The 20,385-nt window shown below is 36.6% G+C and overlaps 1 protein-coding gene across 2 annotated transcripts in view; it reads right to left on the bottom strand.

Annotated features, from left to right (window-relative positions):
* Positions 1 to 20,385, bottom strand: part of LOC111150823 (potassium two pore domain channel subfamily K member 2) — a 211,822-nt gene that overhangs the window by 92,142 nt on the left and 99,295 nt on the right. For both annotated transcript variants that reach the window (XM_022508441.1, XM_022508440.1), the window contains exon 3: positions 9,814 to 9,931. In XM_022508441.1, coding sequence (XP_022364149.1) covers positions 9,814 to 9,931 — 118 coding nt within the window. The remainder of the gene's footprint in view (positions 1 to 9,813; positions 9,932 to 20,385) is intronic.

Genomic DNA, 20,385 nt, shown 5'->3' with positions numbered 1-20,385 from the left:
GAGCCAAAGGCAGTGGCTTAACCCACTGAGCCACCCAGGCACCCCTAATGAGTATATTTTTTTATGGTATTAATTAGGGCTATCACCAAATATCTGGGTTCTTCTGAGCTCAGGGTAGGACTGCATTTCCCCACTCAGCCTCTTAAAAGTTAGGTTGGCCAATGTCACCTGAGTGAAAATAATGTGTGCACTGACATGAAACTTGATCAGCCAGTGTGTAGCTTCCCATGCTCTGCTCCCCAGGCCAAAGAAAAGGATAGGAAAGGACACTAAACGAGGAAGAGCTATTCCCCTGTCTCTGAGCACAAACATGGGGCGGGGCCCTCCTGTCAATCCACACTGAATATATAGTATGAATAAAAAATAACCTTTTATTTTGTAAAGCCACCAAGATATGGGAATTGTTACAGAAGATAACTTAACACATCCTAACTAATATAAAAGCATACATGTTAAAAAATCCTATAGAAAACAGATTTACATAAATATTAATTTTTATGATACTCAGCTAATAGTAATACCTCAAGGGTACATTATATATTATTTTGATGATCACACTTTGGGTTATCTATAGGTCACTTAAATAACCAATCAAATCATTTCTTTAAATTAAATACATGAAGTTAACTTACAATTACACTCACTCCATGAAGTACCTGGTCAAATCTGGCACTTAGTGTTGTGAGAATAACCGGTTTGAGCAAATCTTAATAAGTTATGTGAGGGCAAACATTTATGTATTATTATAAGAATGAAAACGTATGCATTCAAGGTTTAGGCAAAAATGTATTTATTTTTTTAATTTTTTTAAAATTTTTTAAATATTTTTTTTAATTTATTTTCAGCATAACAATATTCATTGTTTTTGTACCACATCCAGTGCTCTGTGCAGTCCGTGCCCTCTCTAATACCCACCACCTGGTTCCCCCAACCTCCCACCCGCCCACCTCTTCAATTTCTTTCTCTGTTAACATTACTAATACAAATAAATGTGCAAAAATAATATTGGCTTATTTTAATAATTAATAAAAATTACTCTAATAAAATCAGCTTACTCTAAAATAATATACTGTCATTCAGGATGCAAAGTATTTTCACATAATCTTATTTAACTCTCCAACAACTCTGGGAAAAAAACGAGCCCCACTGACACACGAGAAAATTAAGGCTCAAGAATACCACCTTAGCTAGTGGCAAAAACAAAAACCTGAACTTGGATTTTCTGCAGTGACACCTGATATTCCTTCTACTGTATCATTTCTTTAAAAAACAGGGAGAAATACTTTCATCCTAAACTGTACTGCAGGAATAAAGCTGAGTAATGTAGCTACATAAAAAAGTTCAGCACATTATTTAATTGTAGTACAATGTATATTAGGAGGTTATGCCCACATCTCTTTTTTTATTTAAAGCATAACTTCCATGATCTACAGATGCCACTGAAATTAACTATGAAAACATGCACTCTTCAAATAAGCTACTTGGGCAGATTATTACTTATTTCATACCCCCTCTTTCCTTTTTTCTTCTCTTGCTACTTACCCTCGGAAATTTCACTTTGTTAGCATAGTCAAAGAGGGGAACCTAAGCTTAGAAGGAAGAGGTATAGCACGTCGACTAAATTTTCCCCCATAGTTGTTGTTTTTGTTTTAACAATAAAGTTAAAAGGGGGAAAAGTTTAAGATTAGTAATTAGTGTTACTATTTAGTACTAGAAATCAGTTACTAATTAGTTACTAATCAGTAATTAGTAATTAGTGTGCATTTTTGGATGAACCATGACTTTTTGATTGTTCATATAATCAATACTTCCCCCAATGGTATGTTAGAACTAAGAGTTGGCTGCATGAAATTCCAATTTGAGGCTAGAGTAATATCTGTAATGTGGTTCACGTGCACCGCCACCACCATACTCACACATGAACGTCATCTGGGCCAGGTACTTCTTTTGTAAATATCACGCTACATTTATGGTACCACATAAATAACAAAGCCGATTGTCCAAGAGTAAGTTTGCACAGGTCTCAAAAATCTCATACACATACACAAAGGGCTGGGAAGACAACAAGTATATAGCATAATTACTAGCTGTAAGCAGACAGGCCCAGATAAATACTATAATGTTCCTTCTTTATCAAATGAAATATTTGAGACAGTTACAAAAAGTATTTTTCTGATAATCATCTCACTTAGTTTTAGTCTCATTCAGAGCAATACTTGCATACGTGGTGGTCGGTCAGATGCTCTATAGAATCTATAATCCATGACAAACAGTGCTACATGTCAATGGTAGCATGGAAAGAAATGGAAAATGGAAAGAAATAGATTCTGTATTTATTCAGGGCATGAACTTCATGGCCACTGTTTGCTTCTAATTTGGGGGTAATTTCTTGATCACATTTGATAGTGATGGCTTTCCAGAAGATTAAAAATACGTTATTGCAAACTTTCCAAAAGTATGAAGAAATATATAAAAGTTTTGTTTATTTGGTTTTTTTAGAATATTTAAGCAATTCCTGACTTGAACACAGCCAAGAAATGAATGGCCCCTATGCTGATACCATAGCCAGCACCCACCTTCACTGGGCCCTCCAGTTTCTGTCAGATCTGTACTACCTTGCTATGAGTTTTCCTACTACCGAAAACAAAACTGCTTCCTCACTCCTGGGAAGATTATATCCCTCATGCTGCCTAATCCCCTTCCAGTCAGCACAGGATTCTGAGAACTAGGGGCTCTGAATTGAACTTGTGGCTGATGTAACATACGTGTGCCGATGAGAAAGGATGACTATTTCATTATTGCTTTGGAGTCTACAATGTATTTATGCAATCATCCTGCTTTATTTCCTGTCAAATGTAATTTTGTACTCTGCAAACTTAACTACCATGCATGAGGCATTTTCTCTGAGAAATACATGTTAACTTAGAAAATAAATGAACCTAGGTGAAGATTTCAAATGGCAGGAACATATGTTAATATCCTGAGATAGGCTTTATTTTTATTAATTTAGGTGGGTGGGAAGAGAAACAGAATCAAAAACCCAAAACAACTTCTTAATTTCAATGCCTGTATTTCAAATGCACAACACCAGAATTACATATTTTGGAAAAATAAACATCCACTTCAACAAACTGCCATGAAGAAAAATGCAAGGATACTGCAGGGTCAGTGCTAGAAGTCACCTCCCAAGACTATTTGCCTTTTAAGCTGCCTGAAAGCAGTTTAACTTTCCTTTAAAATGGGTTTCTAGGGGCACCTGGGTGGCTCAGTCAGTTAAGTGTCTGACTCTTGATTTGGGCACACTTTATGATCTCAGAATCATGAGATCGAGCCCGGTGTGGGGTTTTGGACTCAGCTACCCCCTCTAAAAACAAATAAATAAAAATAACGGTTTCCAGAATCCAGTCTGCAGTTCTCTGAGAACAGCCAAAAGACTAGCGAAATGCCACAGAATTATGAGTGTACTAAATTAATAAGGTAACACCCAACACCCAAACCTGCAATAACACCACCCCCTGGGAGAAAGCTCTCTGTCAAATTCTACACCCCTGCTTCAAGTCTACTCATTTCCAAGTTCAGATGGTGGTTTCATGAAATCACAACACTGAACAGAAAATACTCTTACAATTTTCCCCTCACTGTTGAAGGTATAGTTTCCTACCATGTCCAACAGAAATGGTAAATTTCCTCCTGAAGACACATAGAGGACTGCAGTTTTCAATATACCCTCTGCCTTTCCAGTATCGATCTGTTTGGAACTTCTTGCAACAGTTCCCCTAAACCTTTAATTTTTTTCTTCCTTTTTTTGGGTTGTTGTTCTTTCTCTAATCAATTAAGCATTGTCTTATCAACAAGCCAAACAGGGGTTTGCCGTTAAGTCTGTGACCATTGCCATAACAGCTTTAACAATTCAATAGAGGGTTAAAAGCAAACTGAAAGTTCTGATGGCTGGTTCGAAATACAGGAAAAATAAACACAGATGCTACATAACTGATTTCAATCTCTAGACTCAGGGAGTAGGAAACAAGAGTCCTTTGTAAATAGGAGAACTGCGACTCCAAAAATATGTCTTCCAAAAGTCTCAGCGTGATGCTTTGGGATCTCACAGTTGCTAGGGACCATAGTGGGGCCCTTGTTATCTGCATTCTGATGCTCAGAGATCATGATTGAGTGATAAACTTGGGCAAATCCTGGCTCAGGCATTCCAATTTACTTTCCGCTGGGGATAATTTCATTATATTTTAATGCCTCCAGGTAATCAAATCATCTGACATTTTATTCCAATATTTAAACTGAACTCAAAATAAGAATACAGTTGTCCATTACATCATTTTTGCCAACAGCTTGTCCTAGAGTTTAGGGAATTTCTTATTAGCTTTAAAATAACTTAAAACAGAAGACACAAAGAGTCCCCCTTTGGCACGATGCTCAGGGATTAGCATATTTCCATGTAAGCTTTCTTTTTTTAATCCTATATCTGTTAAGGTGGCAGTGAGGAGGGTAAAATGGGGACAGATACATGATTTACCCTCCTCCCAGCCACCTCCTTAGTTCAAGGCAACGTCTTCGCTCATAGGGATTAATGGGATTACCTTCTTCGTTTTTTTTAAAGATTATTTTGGTGGGGGGCAAAGGGAGAGGGAGAGAGAGAAGCTTAAGCAGGCTCCTCATTGCATGTGAAGCCCTATGTGGGCCTTGATCTCAAGACGCTGAGATTACGGTCTGAGCTGAAATCAAGTCAGATGCTCAATGGACGAGCCACCCAGGCACCTCGATGAGATCACAGTCTCACTGGTCTTGCTTCCCTCGTGCCCTCCAGATGGCAGCTGAGTCACATCTTCCCTCTCTTGTGTTTGAATCTTTCAGTGGCTTGCCACTGAATTCAGAGTGTTGCTATGACTTGCCGAGTCCCACATGCCCTGGCTCTTCTTAATCTTGCTAACCTTGCTTCTTCCTCCAGGTCCTGCCACAGGGACTCACCTGTAGTCCTTGAATATGTTCACATCTGTCCCACTCAGGATCTTCGCTATTGCTGGCCCTCTGCTTGAACACATCTTTGCACTCTGCTCTACCTAGCTGATCTCTTCTCATGCTTCCGGTTTCAGCTTCGATGTCACCTGCTCAGAGAGCTCTTAAATCAGTGTTCTTTAGAACATGTCCCATGTCCCACTCCCTGCTTTGGCTCCTTGATCTACTGTCTAACACCACACATGAACTTCCTGGGTAGCATTTCTTGTCATTCACAATGGTCTTGTTTTTTTTAATGTACTGATTGACCATTGGTCTCGTCAGCTCTAATGAAAGCTTCAGGAGGGAGCCCATCTACCTTGCCTTCCTAGTCTGTCTGAACTAAAGAATAAACAAGCAAATGTTGGGGGGAGGGTTACGAAAATGAAGCTGCCACATAGAACACAACGTAGGAAATCTTGGCCATTTTTTAAACTCTCTTCTCTTCACAGGATAGACTAGCGCTGCGGAAGAGTCGCAAGCCTGCTTCTTAAATATTCATTTCAATGTTCAACTTGTATTAGTCACCAAGGCCTGTTGACTCTTGCATCTAATTACTTCAGCACCGTGTCTTCCTCTCCTCTTGCAACACCAACTCCAACCATCCTGGTCCAGCCTCCCATGCCCCTTCCGTGGGTCCCTGGGATGGGATCCTAATTGCTTTCTCCATCAGTCTCCACACATCCTCTTCTTGACAGATGCGTCTTCTAATGTCGCTTTTAACCTATCACTTCGCTTTCCAACAACAGCAACAACAACAAAACCCCAAACCAACCCATGTTCTATCATATTATAGTAGGTGTCAGGAATCACATTATATTCAACTGTATCCTTCCCAGCTGAATCGGTCAATAATATTTCCCGCTACTCTTTAAACAATTCCTGTAGTCTATTTAAATACTTACTTTTCTATCCCCAAAATAAACCAAGATCAGGTCACTCTTTGTGTTCTTGCTCAGCTCTGTCATGACTTAGAGGCCCTTTCCCCCTCCATTGATCTAAACCAAAACGTTTCCTTCAAAGCTATAGCTGAAATCCAACTTCTCTCATTAAACCTCCCCTCCTAGCTCCAGCCCACATGTACTTTCCTTTTTCTCAATTCCTAAACCATTGTTTAAACCACTGTTCCATACAACACTTGATTACACAAGACTTAGCTCTGTTATCCTCCAGTTATTTCACAAGTGTACATTTTCTCTCCCAAATTGGGTCGCAAGCAGGGGCTGTGTCTCTTCTATCCCAGCAGTGACAGAAGTAGCACTGATCCAACAGGAGCCACTCATGCTGACTTACTGATTTACATGGTCCTGATGAGGAATCCCTTCGACTACAAACAACAGTTTTAGATAACTTGCAATCCCCAAACAGAACATAATGTTCTTGGCCCTAATCTGTCCCACACAAACTCCCAATACCTAGAGTGTTCCTTTTCCACCTTCATTCACCTGGGAAACTCCTAATTCTCTTCCAGGTCTCAACTGGGACAACATTTGCTAAGAAAAGGAAAGTACTGTCCCTTCCGTACCCATCCTCCTATCCCGGTATCTACCTAAAGTGTAGTTCCTATCGATTCCCATTAAATACTCTTAACCCATAGCATGTGGTACTCTGTATTATAAATGACTATTCGTATGTGTGCAGCTTAGGGTCAAGTAATTTATTTATCTTTTATCTTGATAGTAGCAGAGTGACGGTGCTGTATTATTTGTTGAATAAACAAATGAACAAACTAGCAAAAAAGCTGGCACTAAAATCTGTTGAAAGAGCTAAGAATATAGTATAATAGGTATCAATTTAGTGTTACATAATTTACAACAGGCCACACAGTTCATACCATTGAATGTTTATTTGTTATTAGTTCTGATTGTTAAGCATCCACTATGGGTCAAGCATGGGGATACAGAAAAGACTCAAACACATAAAATCCCTAACCTCACAGAAAGTGCATCTCACTAGATGAGGTGGGCAGGAGTACAGTGTTTGCTCTGAGGTAGAGAGCACAGAGACGCTCTCAGCAGAAGGCTTCTTTCTGCAAGGATGTTGACACTGAGACAGTGCCGCCTTGGACCAAAATGGTGGCAGTTTGAATGGTTGTGCGGTGGTTACATTATGCATGTACTTTAAAGTCAGAGCCAACAGAACTGATCGATAGACTGTAAATCAGGTCTGAGGGAATGAGAACAGTCAAGGTTGGATTATAGTCTGTGCAACTGTGGAATGGAATTTGTGCAGGGTTTGGAAGTGTATGATTTTGGAAAGAGTGTGCAGATACATAAAGAAAGTCTCTAAAATTAGGCCTTAAGTTTTAATAATCTGTTTCGTATAGTTGAATTTCCTTTGGACATATTTCCCATGAACAGCAAGAGTCTCTGTGGCTTCTTCGACAAATGGATAATGCTGAATAGACGAATCTTGGACAGCAGCAGCTAACGCAGCTCTGGGAAGCCTCGCCTATACCTCGCTCCCCATAAAATCCACTGCAATTTTTCCTCCAAAACTGTCTCAAATTCTTCCTTTAAATGACTAATACAATGCAGCTAGTGCTAGAGGTTACAATTTCTGAGATTACTAAAAACCACTTCAAAGCTCACACGATTATGATCATGATGAAGATTAAATAATTATACTTTGAATTCTACTGAATGGTGATTTGGATGTCAAATGGACACGTATGCAAGAAGGCAAAATTTTTGCCCTGTCCTAGACCATAACCTAGTCTAAGGTCAGAGGAGATGACCTTGACCTGGGAATAAAAGAACGTGGAGGAAATGTGGATGACCTGGAATGACTTAATACTCCTAAAACTAAAGTCTGAGATAGAACAGGAGGTGATTTGGGCTGTCGGAAGCTACCTACACAACTGGAATAATCAGCTCCTATGCTTAATGGCTATAATTTGGGGTAAGGCTGGTAATAATGGTTTATTTTTTTCATGTGTGGAAGTATAGGTCTGCAAAACTTACTGAATTTGGGATTCAAAAAATGAGACTGTTTACAAACACATGATGCAACCGTAAGTCAGTATAATGACTAAGTCTCTTGCAGAATAATTCAGCGGTGGTCATGAGGAGTTAGAACCTGGACTTTTGAGTTTTCATGGGGCAGAAGCTAACCATTCTCACTCAGTCTGTGAGGTTCCCCCGCCCTTTCTAGACTCTAAGTAGTTTATACAATAAACAGTTATTTCCATAGTAGAAATGGGCCAAGACGTCTAAGCTCCAAAGTTAACCTGTTATTATGGTTAGAAATCAAGGTTGCCATTCCTCCAGGTTTTCACAGCCACACCACTTTAGACCTAGCTGGTGGAAATGTAAGAGTAAATATAGTTCCCTGACCTCTTCACAGAGGCAAAAATCAACATGTTCAGGTATTGATTTCACTGGCACGTGACCAAGCACAAAGAGGCATTACAGTGGATTCAGGTAATTCCAGGACTCTACAAATGTTTCTCAAAGGAAAAAATTTTTTTTATTAACATATAATGTATTATTAGCCCCAGGGGTACAGGTCTGTGAATCGCCAGGTTTACACACTTCATAGCACTCACCATAGCACATACTTTCCCCAATGTCCATAACCCAACCACCCTCTCCCTCCCCAGGCAATCTTCAGTTTGTTCTGTGAGATTAAGAGTCTCTTATGGTTTGTCTCCCTTCAAAGGAAAATTTTAAGCAAGAGTTCATCCATATGCTGTCTGTGTCCTCTTATTTAGGAGTTGATATAAAGCACTGATTTGAAAACCTTATCTACTTCATAATTTATCAATGGCATCACATACGAAAATGAAAACTTTTTAAGAATCATAATTCACACCCCAAAATCAGACACCAGGCCCATGAGAGGAAATCTCATCAAAAGCATATGTAGAAGGGAAGAATTCTTCTTCCACTTAAAATTCCTTCGTAACTGAGATGAGTCATTTCCTTCCCTATCTTGAAAATTACGCTTTAAACCCACCTCCTTCCATGAAAAAAGACAGCTGTAACTCTTCCCAATCCCCCAGCGTGGCAAATGTGATTTTCACTATGGGGTCTGTATTTATAGCCTGTGGATATTTCTTAGGCACTGAATGACTAACTACCAGAAGCAAAGTCATGTATATATACCCATTCTGTTTCCAAGAAGGCGCTGAGTGTATGCATCGTCAACCCAAAAAGAGACTGTGCTCCAATATGTGGTCCTTTTTACATGACAACAAACATGAATAGAAGGCAAACAGCAAGGGCTTAAATTTAAATTATTCTTGTAATCCTCATATTTCAGTGTCGATTTTTTAATACATTTGCGCTATTGCAAAAACAATGTATGTTTTTAAAACCCTTGAATTCATTATAATAGACAAGCATATAAGAACAGGAACAATCCTTTGAAATGTGAGTTAAAATTTGTAAATTGAAAAAGGTGATCTCAAATAAGAGCGTCACGAAAAGAATGTCAAAACCGTACTTAAATCGTTTCTTTCTACACTAAAAAATCAAAGATGCAGGAAAATTTGAAACTACTTGCACCCCCCCCAAACCATCATTTCAAGCCATTTCTTGACATTACTATCCATTAGTCAAATGACTCAAATGCTTTGCTCTGGGTTCACACGCATTTTAAACTTAACTTAGTATTCTGGTACAATAATTCATTCCCATCATTCCTTTGTTCAACATTTAAACCCTCTTTTCAAAATCAATTTACTAAAATCTAGCTTTCTACCTTCCATAGACCAGTTTGACCAACTGTAAAAGAAAAATTCAAACATGAAGTTTAGCTCACAAGCTGCACCAAAATTAAAAAACAAAATAAGTTGTCTCCTACCTATAGTTGTTATAACAGTGCCAGCAAAGAAGAAGGAACTTCCCAAATCCCAGTGACTGATTTGATTGGAGGTGTTTCCTAAAGGTATAATCCCTGCATTTATTGCTGCCACTATTTGCTGCAAGTTTAAAAAGAAATTCATCAGTACACATGAATCACATGGAGGCATCAAACAGTGTATATTTCACCCCAGTTGACGAATTAGACAAAGAGAATCAAGTCTAAGGCTTGGTTTTCCAATTGAAGTATACAACATAGATTAAGACTTTATACTAAAGAATGTAATAAGATAAATAAGAAAATGGTATGGATATCAAGTGAATGGATCTGTATGGAACATATCATTTTGTATCATATTATATCATATTGTATCAATATGCGTTTGTAGCTCATCCATTAACCTCTTCAGTGACTTATTTAAATTAACTACTAAATACAGCCATGATTTTTAGTAAGCACCCCAGAGTTAAAATATCTGATTGCAAACTTACAAGTTAAATAATATATAATAGCTTCATCACAGAGCAAGTGTTTCCAAAGTGCTCATCGTTTTGAATGTTAAACATATGCAGCCGAGCCTGGGTTGTGTATAAGTGTACAGTGTATTTATCAATAAGGTCCAACAAAACAGGCTAAGATAAGAAGCAAAGGCAAAAACAATTCACTATCACACTTCAGTTAGCCCATGTGTATCTAGATTTTTAGAATTTCTACAGACTTTTTATAAGTTCGATGACAATAGAATTGTCATAGCATCACCAAAATACCACCAAAGATCCATAGATGACAATCACTCAGCAACATTCATATAGGGACACTCAGATCTGGATGCCGTCTTGAATAGTTCAGAAAGACAGAAAGACGACATTATAATCCCTTCAGTCATCAGATGTTGAGCAGAGGATGGGAATATCCAGAAGTACAAAACATAGAAGAGAATGTGTTAGGAGAAAATTGCGTAGTAAAAGAGAGACATACAGATTGTAGGAAAAGATGTTTCTGCATATAGTTTCAGAAATCTTTATCATTTAATTTCCAGATTTTAAAATTGGAAGGAGCATCATCTGATAGGCAAGGAAATTGAAGACCAAGAAAGATAAAGTGACTTGTTTAAGGTTAGACTACTGGTAAATGGACAAAAACCACACTGTGAAGATGGGGGCACTACCCCCAGCAAGTTACTGTCAGATGAAAAAGAGCATGTAATCCAGAATGGAAACACAATATAAAATTTCATTTGTCTGATTTGTTAACCCTATAAATTAAAACTTCAATCGTTCTGTGTAAAGCTAATTGAATGGTAATGCTTTTTAGAAAACTTTAACAGTAATATATTTACTGTAAAAAACTAATACAGAAAGGCATATTCTCTATTTTTATTTAATATTTTTCTACGTATAGTTTTTTTTGTCATTACCATATTAACTTAATCCCTGCCAGATATGTAGATGTCTATGCTGTTCTAAAATTTCTTATAATGAAAAGTGCTGCTGCAAACATATTTAAGTATAAATATTTTTTCATTTCTGAATATTTCATTGAGATTGCTTGAAATAAATTTGTCACATTAAATATTGTGAAGATTTTAATACACATAATTTATAATATCAAGTAGCTACCCAGGAAGATTGTTATAATTTACAGTTACCCCTGCAATGATTTACAAATGCTTAGCTATGCTATTACCCCTAGTACTAATATTTTATCTTTAGTGAAATGATAAGAATTGTTTACATTTATAAATCCTCTATTGTGAGTGAAGTTAAACAAAAAAGCTTCATTGATTATACATTAAATGCATATAAATATAGATATATGCACATATATGCATAGTGCACAATGAAGCTATGAGATACTTTAATAAAGATAAGGCAGGCCTCTCTATTCTTTTAAAAATGTTTTGTGTAGCTACTAATCTATTTTTTTTTTTAAAGATTTTATTTAGTTATTTGAGAGAGAGAGCATGAACAGGGAGAAGGTCAGAGGGAGAAGCAGACTCCCCATGGAGCTGGGAGCCTGACGTGGGACTCGATCCTGCAACTCCAGGATCATGACCTGAGCCAAAGGCAGTTGCTTAACCAACTGAGCCACCCAGGCGCCCTACTAATCTATTATTCTTGCGTAGACTTTAGAATCGCTTAATTAAATTTTACAGAAACTTTCATTCCCACATGTTTAACATATTTGCATTATTTGGATATATATGAAACTCATAAGTTAATTAAGGAAACTGAACATTATTGTAATAGTGAAACTTCCTATCACAGAACATGGTATGCATCTCCATTTATCGACTCCCCTTTAATATCCTGAAATAGAGTACTTTTATATGCTTCCTGTAGGTCTGTAAGGTTATTCTTAGGCATTCTGCTTTCTCGCCTTTTGAATTATAACTGTGAATTATATTATTATATTATTATATTATGTTATTGCTGCTGTATACACAAATACACATTGCCCATTCTCTGCACTAGCAATACTCAAATTCTATTTATTTCAAAACCACTTTGCAGTGTCAAAAATTACTGACAACATCAGGGGTCTTTTATATATGTGAGTTATAACTATTGACATTTACTATATTTAGTAAAATTTCTAATTTTCAAAATTTTAATTTGTGTAAAAATAACAAGAAGGCCATTATATGTTAATATAAATAACCAAATTTTATGAAGACAATTGTTTTCCAAAATCAAAAAATATTTAGTGAGAAGAGAGGAATTGTTTTGTAGTTTTATAAATCTCTTCAATTTCCAGGGACGCCTAGGTGGCTCAGTTGGTTAGCTGCCTTCAGCTCAGGTCATGATCCCGGGGTCCTGGGATTGAGCCCCATGTTGGGCTCTCTGCTCAATAGGGAGCCTGCTTTTCCTTCTCCCTCTGCCTGCCACTCTGCCTATTTGTGATCTCTCTGTCAAATAAATAAATAAAATCTTAAAAAGAGATAAGGGGGATGACTGAGTGGCTCAGTCAGTTACATGTCTGTCTTTGGCTCACAACATGATCTTGGGGTTCTGGCATGGAGCCCCACTCCCATATCCGGCTCTGTGCTCAGTGGGGAGTCCACTTCTCCCTCTCCCTTTGCTTCCCTACGACCCCGCCTGCCCCATGCTCTCTGGCTCTCACTCTCTCTGTCAAGTAAATAAATAAAACCTTAAAAAAAATTCTTAAGTTTCTGGATTAGTAGAAAACAGATTCGATTATATGCTTCTGCATTCAGCTTACTAGAAAGCACATCACATAGTTTCTGAAAAATGAGACAAGGGGAGTGGAAAGGCAAAATCATCTTAGTATTTTCAAGAAAATATCTTTGACCTCATCAGACCTCTGAGAATGTCTTGGAATAACATCTTGAGAACCGCTGCTGTATACTGAAATTTTTTGGTTTGATTTTGTTTTGCACCTGGAGAACCAAAGTAAGCAAGCTTATAGCTCTACAAATAATGGTATTTTACCTCTTCATCTTCCAAGTTATGTTCTATTACCCTTTCATCCCTTATTATGTTGGTCAGTATTTCCAGAGCAATGTTAAATTAAAAAAGGAAAGCAGACTTCTTTGTTTTTGTGTAGCATAAATTCCTCAATGTTTCAGTGTTTTATCATTAAATATACTGACTATTGGCAAGAAAATGGTATTTAATTAAATAATTACAAGAGCAAGCAAGTAAAAAGGACTGATAAGTGAAACTTGAATATCTAAAAATGTCTTCGGAAATATTTTCAGATAACAATAAACACAAGGGAGGTGTACATAAACATTGTAAGCACAGACTGGTAATCGCTAGCTTTGCAACTCACAGGAAAACTAATGCTTCCAGTAAAAATACCAAGGAGAAGGAGGGTGGATTTAGATACATTTAGATACACTGTAATTACATTACAAAAAAAAGTATATTTTTATATTTTTTAGACATTTCATCAACATATTCATTTATTCAAAAATATTTATCAGTTGTTTGTAATGCTAAGCAATGGGGAAACAACAGAGAAGTAAAAAAAAAAAAAAGGTGACTTATTTTTAAAAGATTTATTTTTCAGAGAGAGAGAGAGAGCACAAGCAGGGAGAGTAGCAGGCAGAGGGAGGAGCAGGCTCCACACTGAGCAAGTATCCTAATGTGGGACTCGATCCCAGCACCCTGGGATCATAACCTGAGCCAAAAGCACATGCTTAACCGTGTGACCCAGGCATCCCAGGTGACATAGTTATAAATGAGAAAAGACAAGGCATGTCTTTAGAATCCACCCCATTCAATACAATTATTTTATTGATTAGAAGCAAGCTAATTTCTCCAGCAATTGACTTAAAACAGCCTACATGTTCAGCACAATTATTTTAGCCAGTTCTTTTGTTGTCAATAATGAGGTGCAACATTACCCAGACACTTGGATAAAAACCATAAATTATTTAAGTGCAAAAGAAGCAAATGTAGACTTAGAAAAAGTAAAGTCTGGTAATGTGTGGGTTGTAAATAGTTATTACAGAGCTGTGATGATTGCAACAGAGGCTTGAGAAGGAACTGGGAATATGTCAAGTCACTATGAGAATGAGTCTACCACGAGGCTTATTTGGAATATTTTTGTGAATTTATTTTATATTTTTGTACAAGATCTCTTGGTCAACATCCGCAGGAAACTGGTTGCCCTTGGCGAGTGTACTCATAGATCTGAAAGTCTTGAATTTCAACATCAGTTCAGGCTGTCAAAGCACTTAACAAATACCTTCATTAGAACTGTTCCTGTATGTGCCATATTAGGTGACTAAAGTAACAATCACTTCATCAATAATAAAAATAACAAAATAATAAATAATAAAATAATAAATAAAATAAAAATAATAAATAATAAAATAATAAAAATTCATTTTTCCATGAAAGGTAACTTCTGTAAACCATCAAGTCATGTTGACAACTTACAAATAAGTAAAATTGGTTAGAGTAAAGGAAATTTGGATCCTATGCATCGAATCCCAACAAAGGATTCCTTGAAGTGTTGATTAAAAAGGGCTTCCCAACTTAAAATCTACAGTAGAAAGAGGATAAGATAATCTTGGCTGGATTCACGTTTAATTTTGATCTTTAATAGATAGATAATCACGGAATGTGCATCAAGAAAACGAAGTTGAATACATGGTCCTAGTCAGGGTATGAGTTGAAATTTCACAAATAGAGCTCTAAGAACTCTGTACTCACTGAGATGATAAAGGTAATTACTCAGAAAAGTAATGATGAAAAATGTGAGTTTCCATGACATTGATGTCTTTAGAACAGAAGTTCACAGAGTTCTACTGTGATTTTGTGCATTCCTGAATTGTAAGAAGTTGTCTCCCTGTCATTTAGCATTTTGGAACTATATTCAGCTCTGACACCAAACACTAATAAGACACACTTATTTGCAATTGTACGAGACTAGCCTTGGAGCACAAGGCAATCACTGGCAATCATGAAAATGTTTCCGTTGAGTCCAACGCCTAGGAACAACATTTTCAAGTGTTATAAAGTACTTGACCAGCTATTGTGTCATTGAAGGAAAATGTGATGAAAATTAAATAATCCCAGGGAAGACCTGAAGAATATATTGTTTTAAAAACAGGTTATATCCTGGATTTTAAAATACAGGTGATACCGTAAATTCTAATCTCGCTTTTTCTCCCATTTACTCTGAGGCTCAGATGTTCACATTCAACAAAACAATACAGAATGTTCCGAATGCCTTCCACAAATTCCTCCTCTGCTCATACCATAATCATGATTTGACTAAAATATATTTTCGTACCTATAATCCTAAAAGCAAATTCACACTAATAATTTCAAAAGTTTTAAGTGATGTAAAAATTCTAAACTACAGGTATTACTCTCTGAGTTACACCAGTGATGTATGCATAACTGGTCCAATGACAACTTTTTTTTAAAAAAATTTATTTATTTATTAAGTAATCTCCACACCCAACATGGGGTTGGAACTCACAACCGTGAGATTAAAGTCACATGCTCTTCTGCCAGCCAGGTGTCCTGTGGCAACTTCTTTTAACTTGGTATTTAAGATCGATCTCATTTTTTTCTCATTTGGAATGAACACTATTTCCAATAAATTGATATAATGGCCGAGTCCAGTCACAATTACACTGACATCTATATTATTACACAGTTGCTTAAAGAAGAATATAAATATTATCTTGCCAAATTTCTGTAAGAAATGATTATACATCTTTTTTTTTTTTTTTGGCCATTATTTCCTTGTGGGGGAACCATTCTCATCCTGAAAGGAACCTAGTCTTTAGGAAAAGAATCAAATACACATTCACAATAACACATCTGAACACTTGAAATTTGTAAGCAAGATTATTTTAAAATGCATAATGAGAAAAGCAAAACAATAAATGATGTTCTCATTGCCAAAGAACTTTCTGAGAAGATATACTGGTAGGTATTATTACTACTTATTATTACGCCAGAAAAATAATCATCACCCATCAATTATATGCAGTAATATAGGAGTACTATTGCCAAACACTATCATTATTCATCTCATTCTTAACCTTCTAGTTATATATGTCAACACCATGACCACCTAATGTCAGATGATCTGAACTGCTTTGAAAGGCCCTGCTCATAAAACCAGAGATGATCGCAAAATGGCCTTTACTCTTACAGGCTCATAATTCACGAACTGCGTGGTGGAGCCTACGGCACCTTGACTGGCGTATTTGAATCAATAAGGAGTCACATTTGTTTATCCATTTCCTGAGTGTTCTTTTTTTTACTTTATTGGCCACATCTGTCTGAAATGTTATTTACAGACATAATTTGCTCAAGAACTTCTCCTCTAATGTTAGTCACATGTAGTAGTCTTAATCACTGGGGCTGTTTCTTTGACATATCAAATTAGGTTCAACAGAGAAGTAGCATTATAAAGCTGTATTTTAAATTTCCATAGTAAGGTGGCCCATGGTACATCTTCATACCAATGGGCCAAATGCCCAGAGACCCAACTGATCTTCTTCACTGTTTGGTCCTTTCACGGTATTCTGGAAACTAAAGTAATGACCTTGGCTTTCTTGTATGAGATAATATTTTGATCAGAGTACCACTTGGGACCACAGACAATCCAACAAGGGAAGAAACAACTTCTTGAAAACCACACTGTATTAGCATAATGTTCCAGAGGACTATTCCAAGGGCAGCTCTCTGCTAATGATAGTACTAGGGTGAACCACGTAAAATTGTCAATATCTAAACACTTTTTGTCCTACAAAATGACAACTTCATATTAGCACACAAAAGAATGGCACTTCTGTTTTCATCAGTAGTATGTAATAACATGCTAACTCTCATTTAAGTGTGACATCTATTACTTTCAGGACTAAGGCTAAATTCCCATTAGCAGGAAACTGTTAATATCAGTTATGGTCTTGCTTACAGTTCCACATGAAGAATATATACTTCTCAGATTAAATAAAACCCTATACGGCTGAGAATTCCATTCTGAGCAAACATGGACTGACTACTGAATTCCTATTGGAAATTCAAGTCGTGTCCAACTTTTGCACATATGTGAAAAGTCAGAGCATATTATCTAATACTTAAGATGTTTATATTTTGTAGAAGCAAACTTATATATTCATCTCTTGATATCAAATTTCCATACTAATATACATTCTTGCCTCCAAGTTGGTAAGTGAACTTGAGATACACTCTATGTAACTTAGTTTTTCAGAAATTCTATAGTTATATGGAGATGACACATGTTTTGTTTTGCCTATGCAAAATAGAGGAATCTATATAAATTCTAAAAAGAAAAAAAAACAAAATTATATTCAACAATTAATTAAACTGTTTTAAGAACTGACAAAGGTTAGATTTTTAAAAATCTAACATTGATAATCTTTTCCCCTTTAAAAAATATATTTCTGATTTCTGTGGAGAAAAAAGATGGAGTAGTATATTTGCATAATTTATACAGAACACAGGTGATTAAATCATTCTATATTTAGAGTCTGGTAAAGAAGCAAGTTTTCACAGTTTCTCCAGGGCCTATCTTTTAAGTGAGAAAAGTAATATGCAGTGATGTTTTTAATCTATTTTCTTGTTGAAAACAATTTGACTCAAAATACATTTCATGTTTTCTTTAAAAGCCTTTCAAAATCCTTGAGCCTGTTTCCCAGTAATCCATTACCTACATTTAGCCACGCACTAATTAGAAACTTTCTATAAAGAAGCATCCTTTCTACAAATAAAAAACTTAATTCTTCTTTTTTTTTTAAGTAAGCTCTGCACTCAACACAGGGCTTGAACTCACGACCCCAAGATCGACAGCCAATGCTCAACCGGGTCAGGAAGACACCCCAAAAAATGTAATTCTTATAATCTAAAAAAGATAGTATTTCCTAAGGGAAGCTGTTTCTACACACCAGGCTTTAGAAAGCACCTCAAAAGTAAACGTCTTGCTTACCTTCCCATGTCTTTCTTTCTATTTAGAGATTACCCCATTGCATGCTAAAGCTATTTTTATACACACTAATGAAATGTACAGCTTTTTTTCTTTTGCTCTTTTGAAAGTGTAAATTTATTTCCTATTAGTAGAAACAAAAGCTTAAAATTCAGAGTAGGAAAGAACAAAGAGTCAGAGATGGATGTCACCCACAGAGCCCAGTGAAAGAGGCAAACTGATTGGTATTAGAATTGTCTTCCCTGATTATAACCATTTTGGAAAATATTTTTAATCCTAACATGAATTTACAGGTTACTGGACATTTGGAAAAATAAAAATAAAAAATCTCACTCTGTAGGTCTTAAAACCATTTTTGCAACATGCATACATTCCATTTTTGGTTCTGTTCATGCTTAAAATCATTAAGTGTGCTTTCAACTATTTCCCTACAACATAAATATGCTCCAAGGCATTTTGAAGTCATTAATACCTCACTTCGTAGTCATCTATACATCACTGACTAGCTACATGTAAAATACTTTAAATAACCAACCCTCTACTAATAAATAAGTTTGTATCACTGTGTCCAAGGTCAAATGACCATTTGCAAAGTTGTTATAGAGATGACTTATACATCAGACAAGGACTGAATGTGAAACACTAAGATTCTGTTCTTCTTTGAGCCCAGTGTGAAATGCCACTGTGATGTAGAAAGGATAAAATGTGCTCAAGACCTTTGGGTCCTTGCCGCTCTGGAGATCCAGGAAAACGCATCTGAAGCAAGCATACTGAAACCTGCATTTCCCCAGCTGTGGATTTTCCCACGTTTTTCTGGATTCCATATAACTCTACGGCATATTAATATTCTATCAGAGCATCAGTCTCTATCTTTTTGGTGCCTTCCACCTTATCTCAGCCTTGGTGGTGGAAAAGAGTTTAAAGAATAGGAAAATATGGGAAAAAAGAAGGTAGAACAAGAAGTCAACAAGAAACAAAAGAGCAAGTAGAGAGGAAAAGATAAATGTCAGATAACAAAGAAGAGACAGTTCTAGAAGAATCAGATAGGAACTTAATTCAAGTCATAGTCACTCTATCTAGGAAGCTCTTTTAAAAAGAGGTTGTCCTTAAAATAGGATTTGAGTAGGCAGAAACCGGAGATCAAGAAGACACAGCATCTAAGACAATATTTTTATACCATTTTGCCTGGGGCGTACAACACTAACCAGCATTTATTCATGCACTGTTTTAAAGGTCTGAAGTTCTGAACTGATGAGAAAAAAACAGCCCAAAATGAACAAAGGGAGTTTTCCTCTGTCAATTACATGCATCCACAGAATTCCCAAATTTAGAGATTCTTACGGCTTTTTCAGTAAAATGCCTCTGATCCCTATTAATTTGATTTTCCAGTACACTTAAGCCTGTATTTCCATAACAGATACAAATCTAAACTAAAAAGTGCTTCATACCTATATAAAAGTAATCACAGGGGAAATAGGGGAATTATTCAAGTTTCCACAAAAAGGCAACTTTTTTTTATTATGCATTTTTTTCCTTTTTTTTAAGGGAAGCAGGCTCCCTGCTGAGCAGAGAGCCTGATGCGGGACTCGATCCCAGGACCCTGAGATCATGACCTGAGCCGAAGGCAGCGGCTTAACCCACTGAGCCACCCAGGGCGCCCTTATTATGCATTTTAAAAACAAATGATTTTTTTCCCCTGCCCTTTCTGAGTTTGTAACTAAAAGATCATAGCAAGGATTGAAAATCTCAGGCTCTGTACACACACACACACACACACACACACACACACACACACAAGTAACCAGCTAATCAAATTTGTGTTTGAATAAATCAGACTTCCTATAACCCAAATCAGCCATCAGTAAAGGCAAAATAGCATAATACTAAAACATTTCAGTAACATTCTGGTTGGCATATCCTCTGTTAAAGTTCCCACCCAACTCCCTTCCCCTCCACAATTTATGTATTCCTTATTTCAACAGAGTTGACTCATTGTCATTAGTAAGTCTAAAAGAAATTGTTATGCTTTCAGGTTCCAGGCAAAATTTCTTAGTACACCGCACAGTAAGTGTACTAATGACTCGCTAACATTACACAGAGAAAAGGAAGTCTGGCAAAAGTGCTTAATAT

Source organism: Enhydra lutris, unplaced genomic scaffold, assembly GCF_002288905.1.
Source record: "Enhydra lutris kenyoni isolate GAN:26980312 unplaced genomic scaffold, ASM228890v2 scaffoldscaffold24, whole genome shotgun sequence".
In the NCBI taxonomy this organism is placed as follows: domain Eukaryota; kingdom Metazoa; phylum Chordata; class Mammalia; order Carnivora; family Mustelidae; genus Enhydra; species Enhydra lutris.
Note: the sequence above shows the minus strand (reverse complement) of the source record. Positions and strands in the feature narration are given on the sequence as shown.